Source organism: Wallemia mellicola, assembly GCF_000263375.1.
Source record: "Wallemia mellicola CBS 633.66 unplaced genomic scaffold WALSEscaffold_3, whole genome shotgun sequence".
In the NCBI taxonomy this organism is placed as follows: Eukaryota; Fungi; Basidiomycota; class Wallemiomycetes; order Wallemiales; family Wallemiaceae; genus Wallemia; species Wallemia mellicola.
Genome location: NW_006531960.1, coordinates 163,325 through 185,898, shown reverse-complemented (window position 1 = coordinate 185,898; position 22,574 = coordinate 163,325). Strand labels below are relative to the sequence as shown.

At 40.4% G+C, this 22,574-nt stretch overlaps 17 protein-coding genes across 17 annotated transcripts; 6 read left to right on the top strand and 11 right to left on the bottom strand.

The window, feature by feature from the left end:
- Positions 1 to 2: 2 nt before the first annotated feature.
- Positions 3 to 1,904, bottom strand: WALSEDRAFT_59500 (hypothetical protein). Its single transcript, XM_006956551.1, has 4 exons — positions 937 to 1,904; positions 795 to 881; positions 497 to 747; positions 3 to 448 (listed from the first exon to the last, which is right to left on the bottom strand). The coding sequence occupies exons 1-3, from the start codon at positions 1,579 to 1,581 to the stop codon at positions 709 to 711; spliced, it is 771 nt and encodes a 256-aa protein (XP_006956613.1). The 5' UTR covers positions 1,582 to 1,904; the 3' UTR covers positions 3 to 448; positions 497 to 708.
- On the bottom strand, positions 80 to 625 carry WALSEDRAFT_62595 (hypothetical protein; the record flags this gene model as incomplete). Its single annotated transcript, XM_006956552.1, has 2 exons — positions 80 to 448; positions 497 to 625. The coding sequence occupies 2 exons, from the start codon at positions 623 to 625 to the stop codon at positions 80 to 82; spliced, it is 498 nt and encodes a 165-aa protein (XP_006956614.1).
- A 152-nt stretch (positions 1,905 to 2,056) lies between the features above and the next one.
- WALSEDRAFT_59499 (cytochrome c oxidase subunit IV) lies at positions 2,057 to 2,676 on the bottom strand. The gene is made up of 2 exons (XM_006956550.1): positions 2,447 to 2,676; positions 2,057 to 2,397 (listed from the first exon to the last, which is right to left on the bottom strand). Exons 1-2 carry the CDS (start codon positions 2,646 to 2,648, stop codon positions 2,132 to 2,134), a joined length of 468 nt encoding a protein of 155 aa, XP_006956612.1. The 5' UTR covers positions 2,649 to 2,676; the 3' UTR covers positions 2,057 to 2,131.
- Positions 2,677 to 2,721: 45 nt separating this feature from the next.
- Positions 2,722 to 4,057, top strand: WALSEDRAFT_59498 (hypothetical protein). The gene is made up of 4 exons (XM_006956549.1): positions 2,722 to 2,980; positions 3,027 to 3,145; positions 3,190 to 3,554; positions 3,600 to 4,057. Exons 1-4 carry the CDS (start codon positions 2,826 to 2,828, stop codon positions 4,002 to 4,004), a joined length of 1,044 nt encoding a protein of 347 aa, XP_006956611.1. The 5' UTR covers positions 2,722 to 2,825; the 3' UTR covers positions 4,005 to 4,057.
- Positions 4,015 to 6,642, bottom strand: WALSEDRAFT_59497 (regulation of translational elongation-related protein). Its single transcript, XM_006956548.1, has 9 exons — positions 6,615 to 6,642; positions 4,934 to 6,566; positions 4,781 to 4,886; positions 4,632 to 4,734; positions 4,468 to 4,582; positions 4,299 to 4,418; positions 4,231 to 4,252; positions 4,127 to 4,182; positions 4,015 to 4,079 (listed from the first exon to the last, which is right to left on the bottom strand). The coding sequence occupies exons 1-9, from the start codon at positions 6,617 to 6,619 to the stop codon at positions 4,059 to 4,061; spliced, it is 2,181 nt and encodes a 726-aa protein (XP_006956610.1). The 5' UTR covers positions 6,620 to 6,642; the 3' UTR covers positions 4,015 to 4,058.
- A 32-nt stretch (positions 6,643 to 6,674) lies between these two features.
- Positions 6,675 to 7,345, bottom strand: WALSEDRAFT_67518 (NADH:ubiquinone oxidoreductase complex I intermediate-associated protein 30; the record flags this gene model as incomplete). Its single annotated transcript, XM_006956547.1, has 2 exons — positions 6,675 to 7,261; positions 7,307 to 7,345. The coding sequence occupies 2 exons, from the start codon at positions 7,343 to 7,345 to the stop codon at positions 6,692 to 6,694; spliced, it is 609 nt and encodes a 202-aa protein (XP_006956609.1). The 3' UTR covers positions 6,675 to 6,691.
- Positions 7,346 to 8,482: 1,137 nt separating this feature from the next.
- On the bottom strand, positions 8,483 to 10,989 carry WALSEDRAFT_31369 (S-adenosyl-L-homocysteine hydrolase). Its single transcript, XM_006956546.1, has 6 exons — positions 10,608 to 10,989; positions 10,029 to 10,560; positions 9,951 to 9,984; positions 9,833 to 9,900; positions 9,703 to 9,786; positions 8,483 to 9,655 (listed from the first exon to the last, which is right to left on the bottom strand). Exons 2-6 carry the CDS (start codon positions 10,085 to 10,087, stop codon positions 8,602 to 8,604), a joined length of 1,299 nt encoding a protein of 432 aa, XP_006956608.1. The 5' UTR covers positions 10,088 to 10,560; positions 10,608 to 10,989; the 3' UTR covers positions 8,483 to 8,601.
- WALSEDRAFT_62589 (hypothetical protein) lies at positions 10,381 to 11,076 on the bottom strand (the record flags this gene model as incomplete). Its single annotated transcript, XM_006956545.1, has 3 exons — positions 10,381 to 10,560; positions 10,608 to 10,991; positions 11,038 to 11,076. 3 exons carry the CDS (start codon positions 11,074 to 11,076, stop codon positions 10,381 to 10,383), a joined length of 603 nt encoding a protein of 200 aa, XP_006956607.1.
- A 401-nt stretch (positions 11,077 to 11,477) lies between these two features.
- Positions 11,478 to 12,959, top strand: WALSEDRAFT_67514 (heme oxygenase-like protein). Its single transcript, XM_006956544.1, has one exon. The coding sequence runs from the start codon at positions 12,178 to 12,180 to the stop codon at positions 12,829 to 12,831; it is 654 nt and encodes a 217-aa protein (XP_006956606.1). The 5' UTR covers positions 11,478 to 12,177; the 3' UTR covers positions 12,832 to 12,959.
- Positions 11,478 to 13,001, bottom strand: WALSEDRAFT_31367 (hypothetical protein). Its single transcript, XM_006956543.1, has 3 exons — positions 12,940 to 13,001; positions 12,131 to 12,893; positions 11,478 to 12,082 (listed from the first exon to the last, which is right to left on the bottom strand). Coding segments are annotated over exons 2-3 (555 nt in total). The 5' UTR covers positions 12,133 to 12,893; positions 12,940 to 13,001; the 3' UTR covers positions 11,478 to 11,529.
- Positions 11,478 to 14,877, bottom strand: WALSEDRAFT_59494 (hypothetical protein). Its single transcript, XM_006956542.1, has 10 exons — positions 14,798 to 14,877; positions 14,636 to 14,753; positions 14,561 to 14,592; positions 14,412 to 14,513; positions 14,301 to 14,364; positions 13,684 to 14,255; positions 13,255 to 13,629; positions 12,940 to 13,208; positions 12,131 to 12,893; positions 11,478 to 12,082 (listed from the first exon to the last, which is right to left on the bottom strand). Exons 1-9 carry the CDS (start codon positions 14,844 to 14,846, stop codon positions 12,837 to 12,839), a joined length of 1,638 nt encoding a protein of 545 aa, XP_006956604.1. The 5' UTR covers positions 14,847 to 14,877; the 3' UTR covers positions 11,478 to 12,082; positions 12,131 to 12,836.
- Positions 14,727 to 16,968, top strand: WALSEDRAFT_67512 (putative cytochrome c oxidase assembly protein Cox19). The gene is made up of 3 exons (XM_006956541.1): positions 14,727 to 14,974; positions 15,020 to 15,131; positions 15,175 to 16,968. The coding sequence occupies exons 1-3, from the start codon at positions 14,890 to 14,892 to the stop codon at positions 15,287 to 15,289; spliced, it is 312 nt and encodes a 103-aa protein (XP_006956603.1). The 5' UTR covers positions 14,727 to 14,889; the 3' UTR covers positions 15,290 to 16,968.
- On the bottom strand, positions 14,868 to 17,312 carry WALSEDRAFT_59493 (Creatinase/aminopeptidase). Its single transcript, XM_006956540.1, has 6 exons — positions 17,297 to 17,312; positions 17,131 to 17,247; positions 17,018 to 17,081; positions 15,175 to 16,977; positions 15,020 to 15,131; positions 14,868 to 14,974 (listed from the first exon to the last, which is right to left on the bottom strand). The coding sequence occupies exons 1-4, from the start codon at positions 17,299 to 17,301 to the stop codon at positions 15,343 to 15,345; spliced, it is 1,821 nt and encodes a 606-aa protein (XP_006956602.1). The 5' UTR covers positions 17,302 to 17,312; the 3' UTR covers positions 14,868 to 14,974; positions 15,020 to 15,131; positions 15,175 to 15,342.
- On the top strand, positions 17,309 to 19,534 carry WALSEDRAFT_59492 (hypothetical protein). The gene is made up of 3 exons (XM_006956539.1): positions 17,309 to 17,652; positions 17,698 to 18,012; positions 18,058 to 19,534. Exons 1-3 carry the CDS (start codon positions 17,605 to 17,607, stop codon positions 19,426 to 19,428), a joined length of 1,734 nt encoding a protein of 577 aa, XP_006956601.1. The 5' UTR covers positions 17,309 to 17,604; the 3' UTR covers positions 19,429 to 19,534.
- A 4-nt stretch (positions 19,535 to 19,538) lies between these two features.
- WALSEDRAFT_59491 (Golgi phospho protein 3) lies at positions 19,539 to 21,652 on the top strand. Its single transcript, XM_006956538.1, has 5 exons — positions 19,539 to 19,884; positions 19,929 to 20,313; positions 20,358 to 20,604; positions 20,654 to 21,273; positions 21,324 to 21,652. The coding sequence occupies exons 2-5, from the start codon at positions 20,080 to 20,082 to the stop codon at positions 21,339 to 21,341; spliced, it is 1,119 nt and encodes a 372-aa protein (XP_006956600.1). The 5' UTR covers positions 19,539 to 19,884; positions 19,929 to 20,079; the 3' UTR covers positions 21,342 to 21,652.
- WALSEDRAFT_15277 (hypothetical protein) lies at positions 19,548 to 20,014 on the top strand (the record flags this gene model as incomplete). Its single annotated transcript, XM_006956438.1, has 2 exons — positions 19,548 to 19,884; positions 19,929 to 20,014. 2 exons carry the CDS (start codon positions 19,548 to 19,550, stop codon positions 20,012 to 20,014), a joined length of 423 nt encoding a protein of 140 aa, XP_006956500.1.
- On the bottom strand, positions 20,457 to 22,320 carry WALSEDRAFT_59490 (hypothetical protein). The gene is made up of 3 exons (XM_006956537.1): positions 21,919 to 22,320; positions 21,711 to 21,873; positions 20,457 to 21,663 (listed from the first exon to the last, which is right to left on the bottom strand). The coding sequence occupies exons 1-3, from the start codon at positions 22,221 to 22,223 to the stop codon at positions 21,400 to 21,402; spliced, it is 732 nt and encodes a 243-aa protein (XP_006956599.1). The 5' UTR covers positions 22,224 to 22,320; the 3' UTR covers positions 20,457 to 21,399.
- Between the last annotated feature and the right edge of the window lie 254 nt (positions 22,321 to 22,574).

The window sequence follows — 22,574 nt, the reverse complement described above, 5'->3', positions numbered from 1 at the left end:
GAGAGACAAATGATTGCATCAGCAGAAATAATAAATTTACAAAATCAACAAAATAAAAATAAAAACAATCATCTTAAAGCTAATACTTAAATCTCTTTCTACCTCTAGTAACTTCTTCTTTGTCACCGAGATCTCTAAACGGATTGTCTTCTTTGTCGGAAAGTTGCGCGGATTGTTTGAGCCTTTCCAGATGCACTTGGGAGTCCTTCTTCGTGCTAGAATTACGATGCTTGTAGAATATGCTTCCAACTGGTTGCGATTGATATAGTTGTACCTCCTTCAGTTCGGAGTGCGACAAACGAGGAAATTGACGGGTATTATGTCCGATTGGCTGCATGTTCGAGACATTAGAATAGTCAAGACTGTTTCTTTCTTGATATTTCGCGAACGGATCTACATCCGACAATCTTTGCTTTTTGTTCGGATCGTCCAGTAAAGCTTGACCAGGCTGTATGGCTACTATTAGAATAAATACCGATAGTAAACATCCACTCACAACTTCATCAAACGAAAAATCTACACTCTTCCATAAATTCAATTCCTGCTGATAAAGCTCGTTTGATTCATCTTGCACTGTATGCGTTGGCTGATTGTAGAGATTTAAATTTGACAAAAAGCTCCTCATTGTTTATATGATAGATTGGTTAACCGTTATAAATTTTAATATGACTGGACTGTTACAAATATGTCATCGCGATCACGTCATGACTAGAATTTTGGAATGCGCAAACTGAGACAATACATTTCCTAATCGGTGATGAGATGATGAATTCCGAACTTAAAACTTTACTCACTTTATTTGGTGCCACACTTCGTACGTGGTGTAAATTATAACCATCCATTTTTGGTTCTACAGTGTGACCTAAATAGTCACTAGCTCTCTTTCGGAGATAAAGATTAGCAATCATGAGTGATTAGGAATGCAAATTAACTCACCTGACATATGTCGACGGTTGCTTGTTCCATATCTGCCGCCTTTGAGAAACAGTGTACATGTACCATCGGCCGAGTGAATGATAGTGGTCTATCCGTATCTGAGTACTTCTCCTGAATGGCTTTATAAGTTGGCTTGAACGCATCCAAGAATTCTAATGCAGAGGCTGGTAGATTCATGATGAAATGGTCGATGTAATCCCTAATTGGGAGTAATTTAGGTGATTTGTTCGCATGCTTAAGCTCTTTTTGTTGCTTTTGCGTAAGTGAAGGTGTTGTCTCTTGGAATGGCTCGTCTAGTAGTAAGAAAGGTGCTTTCTTTATGAATTCTCTACCATCGAGGTTGAAACTTCTAACAAATCTATCAACTTTGTTGGATTTTATGTTATGATTTAACCATTTAAAGCTTTCTGGATTCAAATCATTTGCTAAAAATCTCACATTGTTCTTTGCTGAAGGGATAGCAAATGGGCCTACACCAGCCATGACGTCCGCGACAATTTGTGGTTCCTTGAAGCTATTAACTAGTCTTTCATGCTCGTGTGATAATCTCGAATTCCAGTAGACCTTTTTGAAATCGAAAGTAAACAATGAATTCAATTCCTTTGTCGTAACGATGTAGTCATCCACGCCAGCTAATAACTCCATTGGGAATACTCTAAATTCATTGTCTATCGTATCCAACTTATTGACTACTGTTTTTATTGCAGGATTTTTGTCTATAATAACCTGAGCTATCAATTGCTTGTAATCTGAATACTCTGGTTTGAAATTGAAATGAGCCAGATGGCCAGTTTGAGTGAACGATGTTTGCAGGCCATCCTTTGTGAGCTCCTCAGGTAACAACTTCTTCAATACGTAGTCAGCGTTATAATTCCCGTAATCTAAATCCAATTGATGTTGCTCTAATACTAAACCTTGATCTTGTATGAAATCTAAGAATTCCTTTGATAAATCATTCTTCTCAGTTTTATTAAGTAAAATTAATCTATTCTCATCATCTAATTTAACGACAGTAGGTACTTTCAGAATATCAACCAGATTTGGCTTTATTTGCTTAGATTTGAGTACTTGTAAGGTATTACTATTTCTAACCCTTATAGCTATCAAATTTATTGTATTCTTAAATATTTCTGTATTAAACATTTCTAAAAAGAGAAGACACTGTATTGGTGGTACAAGAAGGAGGATTAAATTTTTATTGAACCATACCTTTACCCTTGTAGTTCTCTGATGAGACACCGGAAATTGGATTAGATTTTTGTTCTTTCATGTACTCTGTAGATGCTTCTTGCCATTCCTTAGACATAGTTTGAGGAGGCTCAGCAGCGAATGATCTGACACCGAAGTAGATGGCAGCGGTAGCAGCTAAAGCGCCAAGGACACCAACGAAAACCTTGGTGTTGCCGCCCTGTTCAACGACAGGTGTGCGTGGTCCATGTGGTCCAAATGATATAAAGTAAGCTATTCTGATTGGTTAGAAGAGATGTATGAGATATAGAGAAGACCTCACCTGCTCTCTTCTCGTCTATAGATAATTGCTTCCAATCTTGCTTTTGCTTTTCTACTACTTCTGTGTAAACTGACTGACGCTCTTCTGTGCTGAGGGTCTTCCAACTAGCGCCGAGGTTGCTGAGTGAAGGTACGGTGGATTGCTGTCTAATTTGACCAGTAATTCCTCTATTTATAGCTTTTAAAGGTAAATTTCTCAACATTTTTTTTTCTATCCTCGTCGTTTGATGGAGAGATGCTAAGTTCGTAGTATCATCATCAATATGGCGACCGTAAGGGGAAATAAATAAATAGAGGAATATTTATTAAACGACACGCAGATTGATCCAACGCTTACACAGAACGAGCTCACAGAGACACAAGAAAGTTTAAACGATAGTATGGCAAATCCACCCGTAGATCCAACGTTAGATCCACCTGAGGAGTCGAATGATAGATTGAATGAGGAACTCTCACAATTCCCTGATTTCTCACGTTCTCAAGCGAATAACGAGGAAGAAGCTAGACAGCAATCAGAGAAGAAATCAGCAGAGAAGTTAGCATACATCTACTAGTAAGCTTATAAGCTAATCATTCATTAGAAAACGTCACCAAAAAAAGCGTATACAACGTCGTGATGAATCACCTGAATACGATTCAAGTCACCAGCCACCAATTGAACAAGAGGAGGATAACTCACAGTTCTTAGAACCATCCCAGCGTAGGTTGACTTATTTTACGTCATTTTAATCTAACAGTCAACAGAGAAGAGATTAGATTTACATAGCAAGATTGACGCTATCGCCAAGGGAAACAAAAACTCACGTCGTAAGAGGAAACGTACAGATGAAGATTTAGATGCAGCAGCTGATGAAGAACTTCACAACCTTCGCGAGCAAATGTTCCAAGCTGCAGAAGAAGACGAGGAATATAAGAAGTTCAACAAACCAGCGCTCAATAAACTCAAATTACTACCAAAAGTGGTTGAAACTATGCAAAAGACCCACCTCGAAACTTCAATACTTGAAAATAACTTCTTAGATGGCGTAAGAAGATGGCTAGAACCATTCAGTGATAAATCACTACCACCACTTAACATACAAACTGAATTCTTCCAAATTTTATCAAATGTGAGTATTCATCTTAGCTTTAAGTTAAAATACTCATTAATTTAGATGTACATCGACACACAGTCACTCAAGTCATCAAAGTTAGGTCCAGTTATTTTGTTCTATTCCCGTCATCCACGCGTAAACAAGTCTATCAAGAAAGCTGCCGACGCTTTGGTTACAAGATGGATGAGACCACTCTTGAGACGATCAGCAAACCCAAGATCATACCAATTTAGCACAAATTCAAACGTAGTCAGGACTAGTGATGTCAACCTAACATCTAGAGAAGACAATGAGGAGGACTACTCCAACAGAACTCGCATACCTGAGTTAGAGAGGAAGAAATACAAGGTTGCAGCAACTCGTGGTGTTGATGGTATCAAATCATCCAATGTTACGCTTTCAAATCAAGAATCTGAACGTCAAAGACAACTCTCTAGAAAATTCTCAATGTTAAAGAGGAAGTAAGCTTTATGTTTATAATTTTTGTATTTATGATGTAGATGTACATGTAAAACCCTATCAAGTTGGTTTGTCTTTGATCTATTGAGCTGCTCGTTAGATATTTTAAAAGCAAGTGAGCAACTTACGTTTTGTACAATAAGTGACTTGTATGCTTGTACATCTCCCTTGAACTTCGTGACAGCTGTTATTTTTGTCAGATATTTTCTTGTCTTCTAAATCATGAACTCACTTCCATTTGCACAAACCCACAACTATTAGTTTGTTTAGTATGGAAAGACTGTTATTAAACTGACTCACTTCGTGCGCAACCGTGGTAATGAATTTCTCGTCGTGAGAAATGACAATACTACCACCATTCCAAACCTTCAATGCATCCATGAGTGCATCTAAACCTTCCATATCAAGATGGTTAGTAGGCTTAAATAGGAGTGTTAAAATTTGAAATTATTACTATAACAACACTCACCTCATCAAGTAACAAAATGTGTGGGTTTTGTAATGCCAACATAGCGAATGCCAATCTAGATTTTTGACCACCAGATAATGTTCCGATTAATCTTAAAGTGGTGCTACCTCTTATACTATGGAAATTGTTAGACTACTTTGGATTATGTGAAATGTAAAACTCACCCAAATGTACCGAGGAAGCTACGGTATTGTTCAGCAGTCTTACCTGGGAATTTAGCTTGTGTGAACTCTAATGGTGTCTTATTCAAGTCAAGTTGATCCATGTCTTTAAACTTGGTTAGTTTAATCAAATCATTAACAATTCAACTCACGATGCTGAGTAAAGTATGCAACACGTAAACGACCATTGCGGTTTAATTGACCCTTAGTTGGGGACAATTCACCCATCAACAATTTCAATAATGTGGATTTACCAGCCTATGAAAGTATTGAGTGTCTAGCGTCCAAACAAGATTTACACCTACACCGTTAGGACCAACAATCGCAATACGAGAGTCGTAAGAAACATCCAAGTCGACATCCTTAAGGGTAGTCTTCTCAGGTGTGTAACCAAACGTCACGTTATCCAATTGAAGCAATGGAGGAGAAATCTTCTCAGCATCTGGGAACTTGAAGCTTTCAGAATCTTCTGTCTCAGGTGCATGTAATTCAGGTAACTTCTCCAAGATTTTAATCTTGGATTGTGCTTGTGAAGCACGAGCAGCGTTATATCTCCATCTATCAATGAACGCTTGAAGGTGTTGACGGTATTGTAATTGCGATTCATACTCACGTAATTCATTCTTTTGTCTCTCCGTTTTAGTTTCGTAGAATTGTGAGAAGTTTCCTTTGTAGTAATCAAGACGTTCAGAGTGTTGATGGATAATATCAGTCGCAACGTGATCAAGGAAAGCCCTGTCGTGAGATACAACCAAGATTGTTGATGGCCATGTCTGTAAGTAATCTTCAAGCCATGCAATTGCGTTCAAATCCAACATGTTTGAAGGTTCATCAAGAAGTAATAAATCTGGTTGTACGAAAAGAGCTCTAGCTAATGCTAATCTCATTCTCCAACCACCAGAGAATGATTTTGTAGGCTTCTGTTGATCGCTCTCACTAAATCCTAAACCAGCCAAAAGGAAAGCTGCTTTAATTGGACCCATGTGGGCTTCCATTTCAACAAGTTTTTCTTGAGTTTCACCCAATTGAACAGCCAATTCATCTCTTTCATCAGTGTAAGCTGAAGCGTCTTCACCTTTAGCAATCTTATCTTCAATTGCTTGTAATTTACTATTAAGTTCGAGCTCTTGAATAATATAATGTGTTCTCCAAATATCGGCGGCTAAAACACTTTCAAGGGCAGTAGTATCGTCACCAACGATCTCTTGCTCGACGTAAAGAATGGAAATATGTGAAGGGATAGCAATCTCTCTCAAAGCCATTGCACGAAGTACTGTAGATTTACCAGCACCATTTCTACCAATCCAACCGTATCTCTTTCCTTGAGCGACTTGGAGTGTAGCAGAAGTCAAGATCTTAACAGATCCCATAGAAACATCTACATTGTTAACCATGACATCCTTACTCTTACCCTTAGCGCTAGTAAGTGGGTTGACTTGCATGAAAAGTTCCTCGTAAGATTGCTGAGTTTTCTGTGCATCGAGGAGTTTGGAACCTTGATAAAGATCTCTCTTTGATCTCTTTTCAATTTTAGCCTTAATCTTTGCCTCAGCCTTCTCCAATTTCTTTATATCAACTCTAGAGACATGGCCCTTTGTAGCGGATTCGAGATCGACAGAACCTTCAAGTGCGACAGTCTTGGACATTGCGTCTGCGCTACGCATACTAAACGCATTCTCCAATTTGGCTGGCTCAGATTGCGATGGGTTGTTGATGTCGAATTTTGGTAGAAATGGAGTTAATTTCTCAACTAATTGATCGAGTAGCTCTTTATTTTGTGAAGCTCTAGTAGATGCACTAGCTAACATTGGTAATGCTAACTTTGTGAGTACATCTCTCTCCTCTAAATCGCTATCTGTGAGGTATCCAGCGAGATACTCAACGACGAGCTCATCTGTATCAGGAAGAGTTTCACGTATAGCGTCAGCGACTTGGAAACTAAAGTATATAAACATTAATCTTTTATATTTTATCATTTCGACATACCTCATTCTATCTACACTTGACTGTCTTCTCAGAAGATATTATAACGATTGAAGATAGTGTAAATTTTAGAATACAAGTCATTTAGGTTTATCATTAGGTTTGTAAGCTTTTAAAGATGTTATCTTAATATGGAATGGACCATTAGCCACTTTTTGAAAATGTGAGCGACACATTAGTGATATTTCAGTGATATGTGTCGTATCTAAAGCGGGAGCATCCTCAGCTGGTTTACCCCTATAGGTTGGCTTGAAACTGTCCCATTCGAGCCATAAACTTTGAGGTTTCTCGATTGTGAAGTCACTCTCATAGACAATACTAGATTGACGTCTACCATCGTCTCTGTAGCTTGGTTTTGTTGTTTTCAAGTTAAAGGCGAAAGTGTGCGGTCCAAAAGTATCAACGTTTGCGATATCAATTACGATACCATCATATTTGCTTTGTGGATAATTCAATGGGTTGTCAAACTCAACAGATTGGCTGGCGAAGCCTGCACCACCTAAAGTTCTACTGTCTAGTGTACCATAGAATATTATACTCTTTCCATCTTCACTGACCGTAATCTTGCTCTCAGAAGATCCACCCCTTATGCGATCATCGACTGTTTTGAAGTCTTCTTTCTTGAATGGAGGAAATATAACAGCGTCGTTCTATGCGTGGGTTATTATAATGCGCTAGAAATGCATAAATCGCACATGTGAAAGGCCTAAGTAGGACAAAATTGAAGTCAACATCGGAGTATATAAAGAAGTAGTGAAGTAGTATAGATAGAAGTTACACTAAATTAAATAATAAATACATAATAGTATAAACTAGAATATTGTTAGTTTTGTTTAAATAAGTTTCGGGATAGCAGGTTCAGGTCACACAAGCGTATATAAAAGTGCGACGGGCTAGGTTGTCCTTCAAATCTTTTTTCGGACTGGTGCACAGCAAAATAATTCATCATTTGCGCTATCCCTTTTGTTACTACTCACAATTCCGTAATGGATTGAAGAAGACCACAGGCGACATCAGCAATTTATACCCTCGCAGATTTTTTATTTCAGCAATTTTTAACTTGTACACTAATAAATAAGATAAAGGAATAAAATAGCGCATTAATCAGCTAACTAATCATATAGGATTTAAGCCGCCCAACGCAACAGAACTGATTATCTCGACGCGTTATGATCACAAAGGTGAGATAGATTCTGACGAAGTGAGAAAGATCAGGGCTGTTTTGATGTATCAATGCTCGACAATCAGTGTGTATTTCATTGAACGTTGGGAGGTACAAATGAGAATTTTGATGTAATTGAGAAGGACTACGAATGATACCTATATATTTGTTTCTGTATATATTTCCTTCTTTGGTCATACATACTATGGTGGCATTTACCATTCTCAAGCGAAGAAAGAAAGAATATGTACAACATATATGTTACACCTTTATCTCACTGTCTTGCTATTCACTGAGATTTTCCCCTTGATCAATACACGTATCATACAATACACACATAGCAGACTAGTCAAATCTATTATACTTGAATCATTCCCATGATGACAACAGGAAGGATCCTGATTCCTGTCATACCAATCCAAGATGTATTGAATACTGATAACATAAGTATCTACGGATAAATATCGTGCTTTATTATATACCCTTCTGTGTATCCTTGTCTGCCGTGTATCAGTCAATAATGCATCATCGATGTAGAAGTAAACAGCGTGAAGGATGCAGATGATGTAAGAACATCTAGTATACATCAATTCCTGTACTTCTATAGCATAGATTGGAATTCCCGCATAAACTTCACATTCGACAAGAACAACAGCAAAACATACAGCATCACCAATTGCACAAATACGAACATATCAATTAAAATATTAGGTGTTGAAGCCAATGCATATTTCTATTACAATACAGTTTTGTAAGCCCTGGTTGAAAGAGGAAAATGTGAAATCATTTTAAAATTTTTGCTCGCATATTAACATGAATGAGATCCGCTTAGTAACGGTAGTGGGATGGCTTGTATGGACCTTGCTTTGGAATTGAAGCGTATTCTGATTGGACATCAGTGAGCTTAGTGAGGTGAACGTTAAGCATTTCAAGGTGGGAAGCAGCGACTTCTTCATCGAGCTTCTTTGGTAACATGTGAACACCCAATGGGAATGAAGCATTGTCAGTCCACAAAGCAATTTGAGCCAAAACTTGGTTAGCGAATGAGCAAGACATGACGAATGATGGGTGACCAGTAGCACAACCGAGGTTGACGAGACGACCTTCAGCGAGCAAGATGACGTGACGGCCGTTAGCAAGGGTGTAACGGTCAACTTGTGGCTTGATGTTGACAACTTCCTTGGCAACCTTCTTAAGACCAGCAACGTCGATTTCAATGTCGAAGTGACCAATGTTACAGACGATAGCGTCATCTGGGAGTTGTTCAAAGTGCTCTACTCTAACGATGTCACGGTTACCGGTGGTGGTAACGATGATGTTAGCTCTTGGAGCAGCTTCTTCCATGGTGACGACTTGGTAACCAGACATAGCAGCTTGGAGTGCGTTGATTGGGTCAATTTCGGTGACTTGGACGATAGCACCGTAAGCGCGGAGGGCTTCAGCACAACCCTTACCGACATCACCGAAACCAGCAACAACAGCGCTCTTACCAGCAAGCATAACATCGGTGGCTCTCTTGATACCATCGACGAGGGATTCACGGCAACCGTAGTAGTTGTCGAACTTAGACTTGGTGACGGAGTCGTTGACGTTGATGGCTGGGACCTTGAGCTTGCCTTCTTGGTGGGCACGGTAAAGGTGGTGGACACCGGTGGTGGTTTCCTCTGAGACACCTCTGATATCAGCGAGGTATTGTGGGAACTTCTCGTGGACGATAGTGGTGAGATCTCCACCGTCATCGAGAATCATGTTGAGTGGCTTGCCGTCTGGGAAAGCGCTGAGGGTTTGCTCGATACACCAGAGGTATTCCTCATCGGTCTCACCCTTCCAGGCGTAGACTGGGACACCAGCAGCAGCGATAGCAGCAGCAGCATGGTCTTGGCTTTTTCGTGTCAATAGGAATTGTAGAGAAGAGAAAGCGTGACGCACGTTGAGAAAATGTTACAGCTGGACCAGGTAACTTGAGCACCGAGTTGAACAAGGGTTTCAATGAGAACAGCGGTTTGGATGGTCCTGTATCTTGTTAACCTGTAATCCTAAAACTAGAACCGTTGCTCACATGTGGAGACATCCGGCAATACGGGCACCCTTCAATGGTTGTTGTGGGCCGTACTTGGAACGGATTTCCTGGATTTTTGTTAGATGCGCACAGATATAGGAATATCAGAATATCGTACCATAAGACCAGGCATTTCCTTTTCAGCGAGAGTGCTGGAAAATGTCAGAGGGTGACAATACGGGCTAGAGATACTCACATCTCACGGCGACCGAATGAGGCCAAACTGATGTCAGCAACTTTGTATTGTGTAGCCATTTTTGTTAGAGTTGGTTGTAGAGGAAGAAAACGATGTGGTACTCTCAGGCCACTTGATATCTCAAATTTTATAAAATGCATGTAAAGATGGATTTAATTTAGGTCGTTCTACTTTCTATCGATGTTTATTATATGGAGCTCAGTCTCTCTTGTTTGCCTTCCCTCCCCGTGATCTGGCTGGCCAGAAGTCAAAACAACTGCGGCAGATATTGTCAAGGAAGATCAGAGAGAAAGTGTTTGGGTGTATTGAGATATAGATATTATTATGTATCCCACAGTATACCTCAGATGTTTCACCGATGTCGTTTACCGGCTTTATCTTGGAAGCTGAAGTTACCGTCCTTGGGATATTTAATAGGTCTCTTGAAGAACGATATCTTCAATTTAATATTATCCCTTATGTATACACCATTCTCGTATGCTTTGGTCGCAAAATCTGGCGATTCGTACATTACAAACGCATAAGCGAACGCCTTGTGGAGAGTTTTAGCACCTACATTATTGCTGAACCCGCACTCACAAATTTCTTACGATCCTGATGGGATTGCTCAATCCAGCGTACGGTACCAAACTTCCTAAACGCCCTCGTGAGCTCCTCCTCTGTGGAATCCAACGGTTGTCCAGTGACATATAGTAGCTGACTGCGAAACTTTGTCCGTACTGGTCTCTCTATTGGTATATCTATCTCGTGAGCAGCTTCTACAGTGGGCTCAACGATGAGCTTGTAATCTTTCAAACTTCTACCATTCAATTTAAGCGCTTTGTTTAGCTCAACTGCATTCTCAAAGTGTATCAAAGATTGGCCTGTATGACCCCCAAATGGCGATCTACGGAAAGTGTAGATATCTGAAACTTTAGCATACTTATCAAAGAACTGCTTTATAGATGCGCTAGGTAGATGTGGCTATTTTCGAGTTATTGCATTTCCTCAATTATTGATGTAGACGTACTGGTAGGTTTTTCACCAGCAGGCCAAGATGGCGTTGCATGATCAAGGATGAGAATACTTTGGAATTGTTACTTATACACAAACGAGATCAGGATACATTCTCAATGTACTTCTGATTTGACGGTAGTGTCAGTAATACAATACTTCTTCACTTTTCAAAAATAAAAAATACACAGACTGAATATACAAGCAGATCTATTAATCGTCATTTGTTTGATCTTGTAATCACTTGCTGAACTCTCTCGTGGACTCAATCAACTGACGTCATTTCCAAGTGTTACAACTTGCACATAATTCTACTTCAGCGACTGAGGTGTTATCAACCGCCTCACCATTAATTAGGCTGCTTCGTGTATCATGCTGAGAATGCATCAGTCAACATTTATCGTCTCAAATCATGTATAGTAGTATGCTACTAAGACATTCATAAAATCGCAATTGTGGGTATTGAGTGTATGAAACAAAATGGTATACAAAGTTATCTGTAAGGGATTCAAATATGTTCCTTGGTAGTTCTGACGAGATCAGACTGATCGTGTTGCTTAAGAAAAAGCAAATCATCCTGTGTTAAAGAAAAAGCTGAATTGTAATCGGCTTCATGAGGCGAAATAGTCGAGGCGCTCATTCCACTAAAGCTACTACTAGCAATACTTCCCACGTCAGTAGGAGGACCCCTTATATTCTTACTATGCTTGCGCTCATTACCGGACTCGGATAATGTTGTGGTAGTTTCCAACATCCGTCTGAACTTTTTGGCAGCTTTACGACGTTTCTTTTCCGCTAGGTAGGCTTCAAATTGTTCCAATCGACGCTGTTCTGCCGTTTTCACAACCGGTTTATTCTCGGAAGGAGGGCTGATATCGTGATCATCACAATCTGATTGATTGCCTAGTAGAGGTTCAGTTGATTCATCGAGTTGATTCGACGTGTTGTCATTAACTTTTGGTGTCCAAGTTATGAAATTCCATAGAGATATAAAGTATTGACGTAGTGGTTGGATGACAAGTGCGTAGAGCGTATCCGCGTATGATATTTCATCAATGGACCTTATATTATCTAAGGTATTTGCTAAATTTCTTACTATTTTTACTTACATCTTGGTCGTCACTTCTGAACGTTATAAACATTATCTGAAACGATCATGACTTCAATTTCTACAGAAGAGCTTATTGAAAATAACAAAGATATATACTTGAAATCATCTCAACACGCTTTCTTAACAAAACTCGGCGAAAGTACCCTCGATCCCACTGCTTTGGAGAGATTCCTAAATCAAGACAGAGTTTTCGCTTTAGGCTATTCAAAATGGCTCGGTACTATTGCTGGTAGGATCCCATTACTCAATAACTCAAATATCGTTGAGGATGAGGATGTGAAGTTGCTGCACCTTATGAGTTTCGCTATCAGCAACGGGTTGAGAGAAGTTAACATGTTCCCAAATACACTCAAAAGTTTGGGGTTGAAATACGAAAGCGTAGACGCCAACGCAGCTTGCCACGATTACATCAAATACCTGTACAGCTTACCAAACAATGATGAAGCTATAGTTGCGCTCTGGGCACTCGAGAAGGTTTACTTGGATGGTTGGGGATATGCCAAATCACTCGCAAAGGACTCCCCCTATGCCGAACTCTTGAACAACTGGACCGCACCATCGTTCGTACAATTCGTCGACATTGATCTCAAATATCAAGTCGAACGCATAAAAACTAACGATATCAGCAAATTCAACGATATATTTGCAAAAGTTTGCCAATTGGAGATTGCATTCTGGGAGAGTGCTCTCTTACAATAAAAATTTCACTGTCCGATCAACATGTACCGCTGATATAAAACATTTAAGAACTCATCATTCTCCTATTTAGTTGTCAGAAGTTACTACTTTTGTAGAACGACCACTCACTAAGATTAATGACGCTAAGGCCTGCTTAAAAGTGTATTGATCCAATTTTTGTCCGTTTGGTTGACGCAGAAAAGGTAAAGTAGGTGTGATTACATCTAAGCCAACTTGCGGCGATACACTTGCTGGTACATTTTGGCGGTTTACTTGAGGTGACGCTCTAGATGGTTCTGTTACTTGTGCTGCTCCATTGACCGGGGTGATAATAGTAGGTTGCTCTGATTTTGGTGGTAAGTTATCCAATACCGCAGATGGTGACGCGATTGAAGTACCTTGGGTTATTTTTAGCAATGCATTATTGTGTATTTAATTACCTACGTTGTATATTACTGATTGCTGAAGCTTTACGTGTCTTAGGGACGGTTCTAACATGTGTTCTTATACCCGGGTTGAACAAACCAGGTGATGATTTGCTAGCTTCATCCGAAAGACTGTTACTGCTACTCTGATGCTGCATCATCTTTTGCTGACGCTCCCTCTCAGCTCGTGGTGCAGTAGGCGGAGAAATACCCAATGGTGGGAAGTTATTATTGAATTGTTGAGATTGTTGGACATTTGGTTGGACGGCTTGTTTACTAGTCTCTTTCTTTAGTTCATCCTCGAAAGTCAACTTCTTCAAGTTCTCTAACTCTTCACTCAAAACGACGTGATTGCGTTCTGATGGCGTCACAGCCGATAAAGGTAAAGGAGTAGCTGGTACACTTGGTTCAGAAAGTGGCGTTTGTACACTCTGCTGGATCCGCTTACCAGCGATGTTTGTGTCTATAGGAAGTGATATTGGTGCCGGTGCGCTATTTGTAGCTGGAGTTACCTGACTGACAGGGCCAGCACTTGGGAAAGTCGGCATCTGTGTTTGTTGAGGTGGTCTAGGTTGGGCTAGGTGATTGTTCTCAATAGTCGCTGTCGGAGGTAATCCCAAGAATGACAATAGCTGCTGTGTTCCATCCGCCTTGACGCTGTCTTCGTATGACAATGCTGATGGTTGCTGAACACGCTGGACGTTTTGAGGTTGCTGTGGTTGATGTGACTGCTGTGGTAAACGGTTTTCAGTGACTGGTGCTACACCAACTGAAACATTGTTAAAGTCTTGGGTGATGGTTGGCAAAGTTGATGCAGCAGGTACAGCATTAGTAGCTGCAAGTGCAGGGCTATCAAAATTGCCGAATAGATCATCGACAGAGAGCGGTTGTCCTGCTTGCACAGTAGTACTTGAACTTGGTTGAGCGGGTGAAGCACTCATGCTAGCGATCGCAGGGTCCACGAACGTGTCTACTTTTGCTGGCAATTGATCCTTTTCCTTCGCTGCCAACTTTTCGATGCTGGTGTTTTATAAGCGCATGTCTTTGTTATGTAATTTTGCTCACTCCTCAATGCACTTTGCGATGCGAGGTCTGTGTGAGGCGTCGAATACCCAAACACCCCATATGGCTACAAGTAATGTTATCTTCTTGTATTCCATAGCTATATCTACTTACCATCCTCGTCTGCAGGTCTGAAGATGATGTAGTCACCAGTCAACTGCAGATCGTCCGTACCGGTGAAGAGTGTGATAAAGTTATCGGGACCACTTCTATTCACTTATAAGTTGTTAGCAATCTACTATACGCTACTGAGATGAGCTTACAAATGAACAAGCCATATCTTGGGACAACCGATCTGAATCGAATTAGGAGAAGTATCGACATACAAGAGTACCAACCTCGTGAAAATAAACATAGAACCCTCTACCATTTCTTTCTTCCATCCGACACCCTCTACGAAACTGTATAGTACAGCGTATGAGGTGCCATCGAGAATATCTTCAACAGCCTGATCGTCTAGGAGAATATAAGATACTATATAGAAGTACAAGCAAACATACGTTGCTTTAATACTCTCAAATTGAAAGCTCGCTTTTGTTTTGCATCCATCGAGCTATTTTGATAGTCGTTGTACTCTTACAAGCAACACATTATGGGATTTGGGAACCCTTCTACTTCTAACAATATATTCTCTATAACGCCACCAGCCAGGGGTTCATTTCCACTTGATCACGATGGCAAGTCTTCTTTATCAGTTATAGCATTACCTAATCCGTACTCAGGTGACTGTACGAAACCGATGAAAGAATATCTGAAATGTTTAAAGTCAAACAGGAACAATAATGGTGCATGTAGGGAACTCTCGAAGTCGTATCTGAAATGCAGGATGCAGAAGTGAGTGATAACGACCGGCATAGAATAAGACTAACAACACAAGTGGCTTAATGGAAAACGACAACTTCGACAATCTAGGATTCACAGGCGTGTCAGACCCAACGGAAAACAAAACTCAATCAAAGAGCACACACACAAGCACAGAACGACTGGTATAGACGAATAGAAAGAAAAACATTCATATAAGCGCATAGAACATCTTTTACTAAAATTATACGGAGCGCGAGTTCTTCTCCAACCATGCAATAGCTCTAGTGTCACCCCTCTTCTCCAATTCTGGCTTCAATACAGATACACAACGCTCGTGGTATGTGTTAAGCCAATCTTTCTCACTTTGTGAAAGTAATTCAGCTTCAATCAAGTTTGTTCCAAGTGGACACATTGTCAATGTCTCAAAGGTCGAAAACTGTGTGCCGTTGTAATTGTATGGGGTCTTGTGAGGGACTATAGCAACGATAGTCTCTGTTCTAATACCAAATTGGCCCTCTTCGTAGTATCCCGGTTCATTTGATACAAGGTATCCATTCTTTAGAGTGACATCGTTCCATCTAGGTGAGATAGTGTGTGGACCCTCATGAGCACCAATGTGGCTTCCAATACCATGTCCAGTACCGTGATTGTACTCGAGACCTTCCTTCCAAAGGGGTAAACGAGCGAAGGAATCAATGAATGGTCCAGGAACTTTGTCAGTAGGTATAACAGCTGTCGCTAAGGCTATATGGCCCTGTAAAACCCTTGTGAATGCTCTCTTAAGCTTATCACTTGGAGGCTGTGAGCCAAAGAAGTATGTACGTGTTACGTCGGTTGTACCATCCAAGAATTGAGCACCAGAGTCGCAAAGGTATACCTTTTCTATATCAATGACAGACGAGTCAGTTGTACTAGGACTATAGTGAATAATAGCGCCATTTGCACCCGTTGCAGAAATAGTGTTGAAGGAGAGACCTTTGAAGTTGTCCAATTTTGATCTGTATTCTTCAAGCTTCAACGCGGCATCATATTCCTTCAATGGTGCTTTATTTTCCTTGAGTGTCTCTTCCAACCAGCCAAAGTATTGAGTCAATGCGATACCGTCTCTTGCGTGAGCTTCTCTCGTACCTTGCAATTCAACTTCATTCTTTATAGCTTTTGCATCACCGATTGGTGATCTCACTACGTCAATCTGCTTCTCACCGATTGAGCGAACGACCTCCCAATTTGCCTTATCTGAAACGAGAATTTTCTTGTTTTCATTCTCTGCATCAAGGCTGAGTTGCTTGAGTGATGGGTAGAATTCCTCATATGGCTTGAGGTTTACATTAGCATTTTCCATTTCCTTATGTGCCTCTGAAGTCATACGCGCGCTGTTAACAAAGAGCGTTGTTGACTCTTGAGTGACAACAGCGTAAGAGAAGAAAAGTGGATTATAGACAATATCAGTACCACGTAAGTTGAAAAGCCATGCAGTTTCGTCCAACATGGTAACGATAAAGGAATGACAATCTTTCTCGGTGAGGTAATTACGAAGTTCTGATAACTTCTGAGTGACGGTCTTACCAGCGAATTTCATAGGTTGGACGTAGACTTCATTATCTGGGTATGGAGGTAAATCGGCGATGTCGTCAATTGGGTTGTTTGAGAGCGGAACCAGATCGAAACCTGATTTTGACTTTAATTTGTCTTGGATTTTACGTACTTCTGAGAAAGCGATAAGTTTAGGATCGATACCAACCTTAAAGGGAGCTTGGTAGTTTTGTAGAATGTATTCATACCAACTTGGGACATTTGGCTGACCTGCTTTGAGAAGCTTCCAGTTTGCATTGTCAAGCTCTTGAGAAGCCTGCAAGTAGTATCTACCATCGGTACTCTAGATAATTTAGCATTACTTTGTTAGTGAAATCACTCACGAGGAGAGCCTCCTTTTCGGTAATCAAAGCGTGACCGGCAGAACCAGAGAAATTAGAAATCCACCTGTATGCTATAGTTAGTACGCGATAATATATCTGCTGTGCTCTCCCACTCTCTACGCTTGTCTGTGTCTGCGATATATTCACTCATGTGAGCATCCTCTGATGGAACAAAGAAAGCGTTTATTTGGTATTGATTGTAAGTGCGTCTGAGTAGCTGTAATCTATTCCTATGAGGCTGTCAGCGTGATCTCCAAGTTGACAGCTCAGAGATCATACATCATGGTAGTCGAGCTGATAGAAGAGATAAAAGAGATAGCGATCTAAGTGGACAGGCATATTACTGTTATTTAGAGTATCAGTATTATCTGATCGAGATTAGATCATATGCTGTATCTAATTGGTCGAACTGTTTGAGATCTAGAGATAGAACTAATAAATAGAATAAAAAGAAGAATATGAATACAAAATAAACAATTTCCTTCCATCATCTCTGATATCAATGATAAAAATCGTTAACAAATTTGGTCTGCTTCGCGATAAGCTTTTTTCAACGCTCATCACAAACCTTCAAAAAGGCGCATAAAATGTCTGATATAGCTGCAGCTACGAGCATCACGCCTGAGGAACCTAATGTATGTGTTTTTTATTATCTTAGACCCTAAACTGATATCTCCAAGTTACAAACTCCACCTCCAGGTTTATCTGCCCAACCATTTTGCAGCCATTGTAGAGCAACACAGACACCTCTATGGAGACGCAATCCAGATGATTCAGCATCCGTTTTATGCAACGCTTGCGGTCTTTTTCTTAAACTCAAAGGTATGCCTCGTCCACTTAGCTTGAAGACCGATGTTCCGCGTACGAGAAAGCGTCAAAAAGCTTGTGATAAGGATCAAAACGCTGATGGAACATCATCAAAGTCTAAAAAGAAGAATTCAAAATCTGATTCTCAGGACCATGATAACGATGACGATCGTCAGAATGAGAATTCTGTGCGTATTTCTATATGACGTGATTTTTTACTAACTTTATAGCAGCCAGATGAAATAAATGGCTCGAAGTTACGCGCGGATTCGCCCAAACGCCCGGTTATTCCAAAAGATTACGATTATACAGCCCCTTATATGATCAAACGTCCAAGGAAATCAAAATATGATATCACTGAGATGGCGCCTCCAAAATCTATTCTCGAGACCCTCGGTATTGAGCCAATCCCTGGGGGCCAGGGAAAGTTGGATTCTCAATCGATTAACAAGTTGGTTGGTGGTATCGCACCACTTAACAGCTCGCAAGTGCAAAATGCCCATGCTCTCCACCAGCAGCAACAACAGCAGCAGCACCAACAACAACAACAGCAACAACAACAGCCATCACAACAGCAACAACAGCACTTACTCACTTCAAAACCGTTACCTACTGCTGCAGGCGGCGGTTCAAATGCTTCGCAAACTTACCAACAAAGTGCACCAGCACAACAATCTAATGCATCATTTATAAATCATTATTCATCAATAAACCCAACGTCGTCTTTATCTGCTGGTCAAGTACCTCAACAAACTGAAATAAAAGAAGAGTCAGCATCTAGACCAATGTTGCAATCACACTCTTCTTCACCTATTATACCTCAACATTCAACAACATCACGCCCAATGAGTCAAAGTTTGTCTGCGATTTTGAGTAATCATCAAAAGTCGATGAATTACCATTCACAGTATAACTCTCATGAACCTGTTGATCAAGTTAGACTTTTGAAAGCACAAGTGCAAGAACTGGAGAGAGCATACGAAGGCGCTCTAAATAAGCTCAACAAGTATGAAAAATTTGAAGAACTTAATAACAACAATAACAGTAAAGTTGGTTCAGATAAGGATAATTCAACAGAATCAGCATCCGATAATATGGAAGTTGACAGTCAATCAAAGGATCAACAAACACCACCAGTTGATCCGCCAAGGAGATCAACAAGACCGAAGAATTTTAGATACGATTCAGCTGATATCGATAATGAACAGTTTGAGAATATTCTATTCAAGCGTACTGAAATGCGTATAAAACGATTATGCGCTTCTAATAGATCCGGATTGAGGATGTGTGCATTCCATGATGCAAAGAAATCAACACCAATTTATGCACCAAGGGCAGCGCCACCTGGTATAATGTCTTGTGGATGCACGTTTGATCAAACATTATTCGAAGAAACTTTATCTAGACATGGTGTTGGTAGTATACAACCAGGAGATGTAATTAGATTAGATGCCAAACTACGTGACAATATACTCAACTTACTCGAATGGCAATATAATTACGTGGATGGAGATTTGGATAGAGACCCGCATACAGGTGCATTAACGGATCTTGAAGATTTGGGATTGTCATCCGAGCGTGATACACCGCTCAAACTACAATAATTGACTGTAAATTATCTCAACTTGTTATTTAGCAGCGTTACCCGTTTAAACAGAATTCTTTATTGGCTATTCTTTAATTGTACAACTAAGATAAATTAAATCACACTTTTGTTGATACGATGACGAAACCGGTAGACTACAGGGGAGCAGTAGTAGAGGACTTAGATTTACAGCCTGCCTTGACTGTATATGCCAATGAATCTATCGATAAAGTATTAATAGCTGCATATGAACGCGAGTTCAGCCAGGTTCCCGTACTAAATGATGAGTCAAACAAGAAGATAATAGGATATATCGATGTAGAGAAGCTACTTAAACAGGACAACGATCATAGTAAGAGCGTCAATGACTACACAATTCGTTTCGCCTCGAAGAACAAACGTTTCAGAGTAATAACGCCCTATACACCACTTGAAGAGTTAGACAGCTTTTTAATAGATAACGAATTCGCTATTGGTAAGTCCTAGAGTAGAGCTATATCATTCGCTAACACTGCGTAGTTACGGACCAACAAAGAAAGTTCGTACTAGGAATAGCCACCAGAGGAGATCTCAGCAACTTCCGTAAGCGCAGAGGGTCAGTTTAAAGTATTGATAAATATCCTTTGTATAAATAGACAATTTCACTTTCTTTCATCTACTCTCATCTAGAATGTCCTCCCAGGCTGGACTACAGAGACGCAGAGTGAACAATAATACTCAGAATGATGACAGTACAAGCTCAGGAAGGAATTCATCCTCTTTACCGTCATCTCCGAGGCTGAGCACCGTTGGAAGAGGCGTAGCATATGATCCTCGGGATTTGCAAGTAGAGGAAGAGCAGAACCAACACCCTAAACTAACGCTTATGGAAGAGGTTTTGTTGTTAGGTTTGAAGGATAGGCAGGTGTGTACGTCTTAGCAATTTATCAACGAGCTCAACTCTATAAGGGATACCTTAGTTTCTGGAATGACAATATCTCCTACGCCTTAAGAGGTTGCATACTCATAGAACTCGCACTTAGGAAGAGAATCGCGATGGTACGCGATCCAAACAGGCGAAGATACGATCTTGCGGATAGACTAGTCGAAGTGACGAATGACAAGCTCACTGGCGAGGTACTCCTCGACGAGACACTCAAACTTATCAAAACAAGCGAGAAGCTCAGTGTCGGCAATTGGATCGACCTTCTGAGCGGTGAGGCGCTCTATAAACGCGTGTACCCAACTAACAAGATAATCCGCAGGTGAAACATGGAATGTTATGAAAATCGGCTACCAACTAAAGCAAGTCCGCGAAAGATTAGCGAAAGGTCTAGTAGATAAAGGTGTTCTCCGCACAGAAAAGAAGAACTTCCTGCTTTTTGATATGGCAACACATCCAATCGTCGACACTGTATCAAAGCGTGATGCAATTGAACGTGTTTTGGCCTTGGCTAATCCAAATACCGTTGCTTTGGACATGAACAAACTATACAAAAATCCAAATGTCAGAGCTCGTGTAACAAGATCTGTAGCATTGTTATTATCAGGTTATGCTGCCTCCGTTCTCGAAAATGCTTTTGCTACCTTAAACTACGATACAAGAGAGGAGGCCTTTATGAGGACAGACGAGCTCCTTAACGAATTTGGCGTCTGGCCCTGGGGTTTCGTTGGTACAGGTTCAGGATCCGCCGTAGATGGTGCCACAGGTATTGGTTCTGCTTCTATAGATACATCTGATCAAGTTGAGACACCAGCATCTGCTGCGATGTCCCATGCATCTGCTGCACAAATCACAAATCTCGTCAGAAGTGCCAAAGAGGAAGTTGGCGAGGATGAGCTTGAGTTTGAAGTTATTGCTACTGTATTCTCAGTATTTGGAAAGGTGAGCTTTTGCTTTTGTCTCTTGAAAATATATATTAATTAAACACATAGATGGATTCATTATTGTAGATTTAGATTTAGGTATACCCATTGAATATAGTACAAAAATATAATAAATGATAGATTATTACTCGTTCCATAGGTTATCGGTTTCTGCGGGTGCAGGTGCTATTTCGTATCTAGAACTCTCAGCAGGAAGTTGGACGTCTTCATCATTTTCTACTTGTTGTTTTCCCTCTTCTTCCTGCTCTTCCTGCTCTTTCCGCTCGTCTTGTCGCTGAACTTCTGGTTCCAATGTGGATTCTTCTGTTGGCTGTGCCTGATTTGTTTGAGAAGTCTTCTCACTTGGCTTGTCCTGCTCTTTCGAATACTCTATTTTGTCTACTTTAATCTACACGTTTGTGAGGAGTGAGTGATGATACCAGTAAATAGACCTACCTGCTCATCGATCAGGCTATAAACGAACACCGTCACCTGATCAGGCTGTATATCCAGAAGAATGAATGATGGTATAGCCTCCTTCTCTTCCAAAGACGAGTAAGTGCCTGTCATAGAACCAGGTGAGCAGTAGAATGTTGAATCACGCTCGTATGCTTCAAAACTAAGTTTGTCAATACATGCATTATTAGACCTGATAAATCCTCACCTCTTTGGACCTGCAATCAGCAACATATCAACGTCAAGTTTACGAGCTGTGAGTTCGTAACTTTGCGTCTGGTTATCGCAGATCAGGCCAACTTTGAAGCTATCAAGCATGAGTGTAGAGCCGGATGCACCTATTATGACTTTATCACAGAGACTTCTGAAGTAATCAAGTGTAATTTTGTCATTCATCTGACCTAATATGATTATACCGTCTAGTTTGTTTGGCTGGAGTAGCTTCTTGAATTGATTTGGCAAGCCTACTGATTGTGTTGGTATATTCAGCTCATTTGCTACAAGTATCAGCATTCTGGGTGATGGATGTTGACGTAAACTGGTAGATGTTGCCCATTTTGAGCCATAAATGAACTAAAGAGTATTGATAGTTAGCAATTATACCTTTTACTTTAATAGCACATCTACGTCTCCTGTCAAGCTCTTATTTCTCCGGATGAGTAAAACAGCTCAGGAATAAAATGTAAATATAATTATATATTTTAACTCCTGTGAGTTGCAGAAATATGAAAATGTTAATATTTCCCTCATATCTTCAATTTTAGAAATTAGCGCATCCTATTGAAATCTCCTCCTCACGCGAATTCGCTCGCCTTATCGCCTCACTTCTGCCTTTGTCGAAATCAGAAATATCATCCGTTAAGA

Bases quoted from the DNA above. Each gene is read 5' to 3' on its own strand.
- WALSEDRAFT_59494 (XM_006956542.1), bottom strand. From the start codon at position 14,846: ATGGATGCAAAACAAAAGCGAGCTTTCAATTTGAGAGTATTAAAGCAA. The intron at 14,754-14,797 runs GTATGTTTGCTT...ATATTCTCCTAG, and splicing joins TTTGAGAGTATTAAAGCAAC to ACGATCAGGCTGTTGAAGAT. The intron at 13,630-13,683 runs GTAAGCGGATCC...CAAGTGTACCAG, and splicing joins TATAGACACAAACATCGCTG to CTACTCCTTTACCTTTATCG.
- WALSEDRAFT_59493 (XM_006956540.1), bottom strand. The intron at 17,082-17,130 runs GTGGGAGAGCAC...TATAGCATACAG, and splicing joins GACACAGACAAGCGTAGAGA to GTGGATTTCTAATTTCTCTG. The intron at 16,978-17,017 runs GTGAGTGATTTC...TAAATTATCTAG, and splicing joins CCGAAAAGGAGGCTCTCCTC to AGTACCGATGGTAGATACTA.
- WALSEDRAFT_67512 (XM_006956541.1), top strand. From the start codon at position 14,890: ATGGGATTTGGGAACCCTTCTACTTCTAACAATATATTCTCTATAACG. The intron at 14,975-15,019 runs GCAAGTCTTCTT...ATCCGTACTCAG, and splicing joins ATTTCCACTTGATCACGATG to GTGACTGTACGAAACCGATG. The intron at 15,132-15,174 runs GTGAGTGATAAC...TAACAACACAAG, and splicing joins CTGAAATGCAGGATGCAGAA to TGGCTTAATGGAAAACGACA.
- WALSEDRAFT_67514 (XM_006956544.1), top strand. From the start codon at position 12,178: ATGACTTCAATTTCTACAGAAGAGCTTATTGAAAATAACAAAGATATA.
- WALSEDRAFT_59490 (XM_006956537.1), bottom strand. From the start codon at position 22,223: ATGCTGATACTTGTAGCAAATGAGCTGAATATACCAACACAATCAGTA. The intron at 21,874-21,918 runs GTGAGGATTTAT...TGACAAACTTAG, and splicing joins CTGATTGCAGGTCCAAAGAG to TTTTGAAGCATACGAGCGTG. The intron at 21,664-21,710 runs GTAGGTCTATTT...ACAAACGTGTAG, and splicing joins ATAGCCTGATCGATGAGCAG to ATTAAAGTAGACAAAATAGA.
- WALSEDRAFT_59500 (XM_006956551.1), bottom strand. From the start codon at position 1,581: ATGGAGTTATTAGCTGGCGTGGATGACTACATCGTTACGACAAAGGAA. The intron at 882-936 runs GTGAGTTAATTT...TATCTCCGAAAG, and splicing joins CAACCGTCGACATATGTCAG to AGAGCTAGTGACTATTTAGG. The intron at 748-794 runs GTGAGTAAAGTT...ATCACCGATTAG, and splicing joins GAAGTGTGGCACCAAATAAA to GAAATGTATTGTCTCAGTTT.
- WALSEDRAFT_59497 (XM_006956548.1), bottom strand. The intron at 4,583-4,631 runs GTGAGTTTTACA...CAATTTCCATAG, and splicing joins AGCTTCCTCGGTACATTTGG to TATAAGAGGTAGCACCACTT. The intron at 4,183-4,230 runs GTGAGTTCATGA...CAAAAATAACAG, and splicing joins GTGGGTTTGTGCAAATGGAA to CTGTCACGAAGTTCAAGGGA.
- WALSEDRAFT_31369 (XM_006956546.1), bottom strand. From the start codon at position 10,087: ATGGCTACACAATACAAAGTTGCTGACATCAGTTTGGCCTCATTCGGT. The intron at 9,901-9,950 runs GTACGATATTCT...ACAAAAATCCAG, and splicing joins AGGAAATGCCTGGTCTTATG to GAAATCCGTTCCAAGTACGG. The intron at 9,787-9,832 runs GTGAGCAACGGT...AACAAGATACAG, and splicing joins ATTGCCGGATGTCTCCACAT to GACCATCCAAACCGCTGTTC.
- WALSEDRAFT_59499 (XM_006956550.1), bottom strand. From the start codon at position 2,648: ATGTTGAGAAATTTACCTTTAAAAGCTATAAATAGAGGAATTACTGGT. The intron at 2,398-2,446 runs GTGAGGTCTTCT...CAATCAGAATAG, and splicing joins TATAGACGAGAAGAGAGCAG to CTTACTTTATATCATTTGGA.
- WALSEDRAFT_59492 (XM_006956539.1), top strand. From the start codon at position 17,605: ATGTCTGATATAGCTGCAGCTACGAGCATCACGCCTGAGGAACCTAAT. The intron at 17,653-17,697 runs GTATGTGTTTTT...GATATCTCCAAG, and splicing joins TCACGCCTGAGGAACCTAAT to TTACAAACTCCACCTCCAGG. The intron at 18,013-18,057 runs GTGCGTATTTCT...ACTTTATAGCAG, and splicing joins ATCGTCAGAATGAGAATTCT to CCAGATGAAATAAATGGCTC.
- WALSEDRAFT_59498 (XM_006956549.1), top strand. From the start codon at position 2,826: ATGGCAAATCCACCCGTAGATCCAACGTTAGATCCACCTGAGGAGTCG. The intron at 2,981-3,026 runs GTTAGCATACAT...ATCATTCATTAG, and splicing joins GAGAAGAAATCAGCAGAGAA to AAAACGTCACCAAAAAAAGC. The intron at 3,555-3,599 runs GTGAGTATTCAT...TCATTAATTTAG, and splicing joins TCTTCCAAATTTTATCAAAT to ATGTACATCGACACACAGTC.
- WALSEDRAFT_59491 (XM_006956538.1), top strand. From the start codon at position 20,080: ATGTCCTCCCAGGCTGGACTACAGAGACGCAGAGTGAACAATAATACT. The intron at 20,314-20,357 runs GTGTGTACGTCT...CAACTCTATAAG, and splicing joins TAGGTTTGAAGGATAGGCAG to GGATACCTTAGTTTCTGGAA. The intron at 20,605-20,653 runs GTGAGGCGCTCT...GATAATCCGCAG, and splicing joins TTGGATCGACCTTCTGAGCG to GTGAAACATGGAATGTTATG.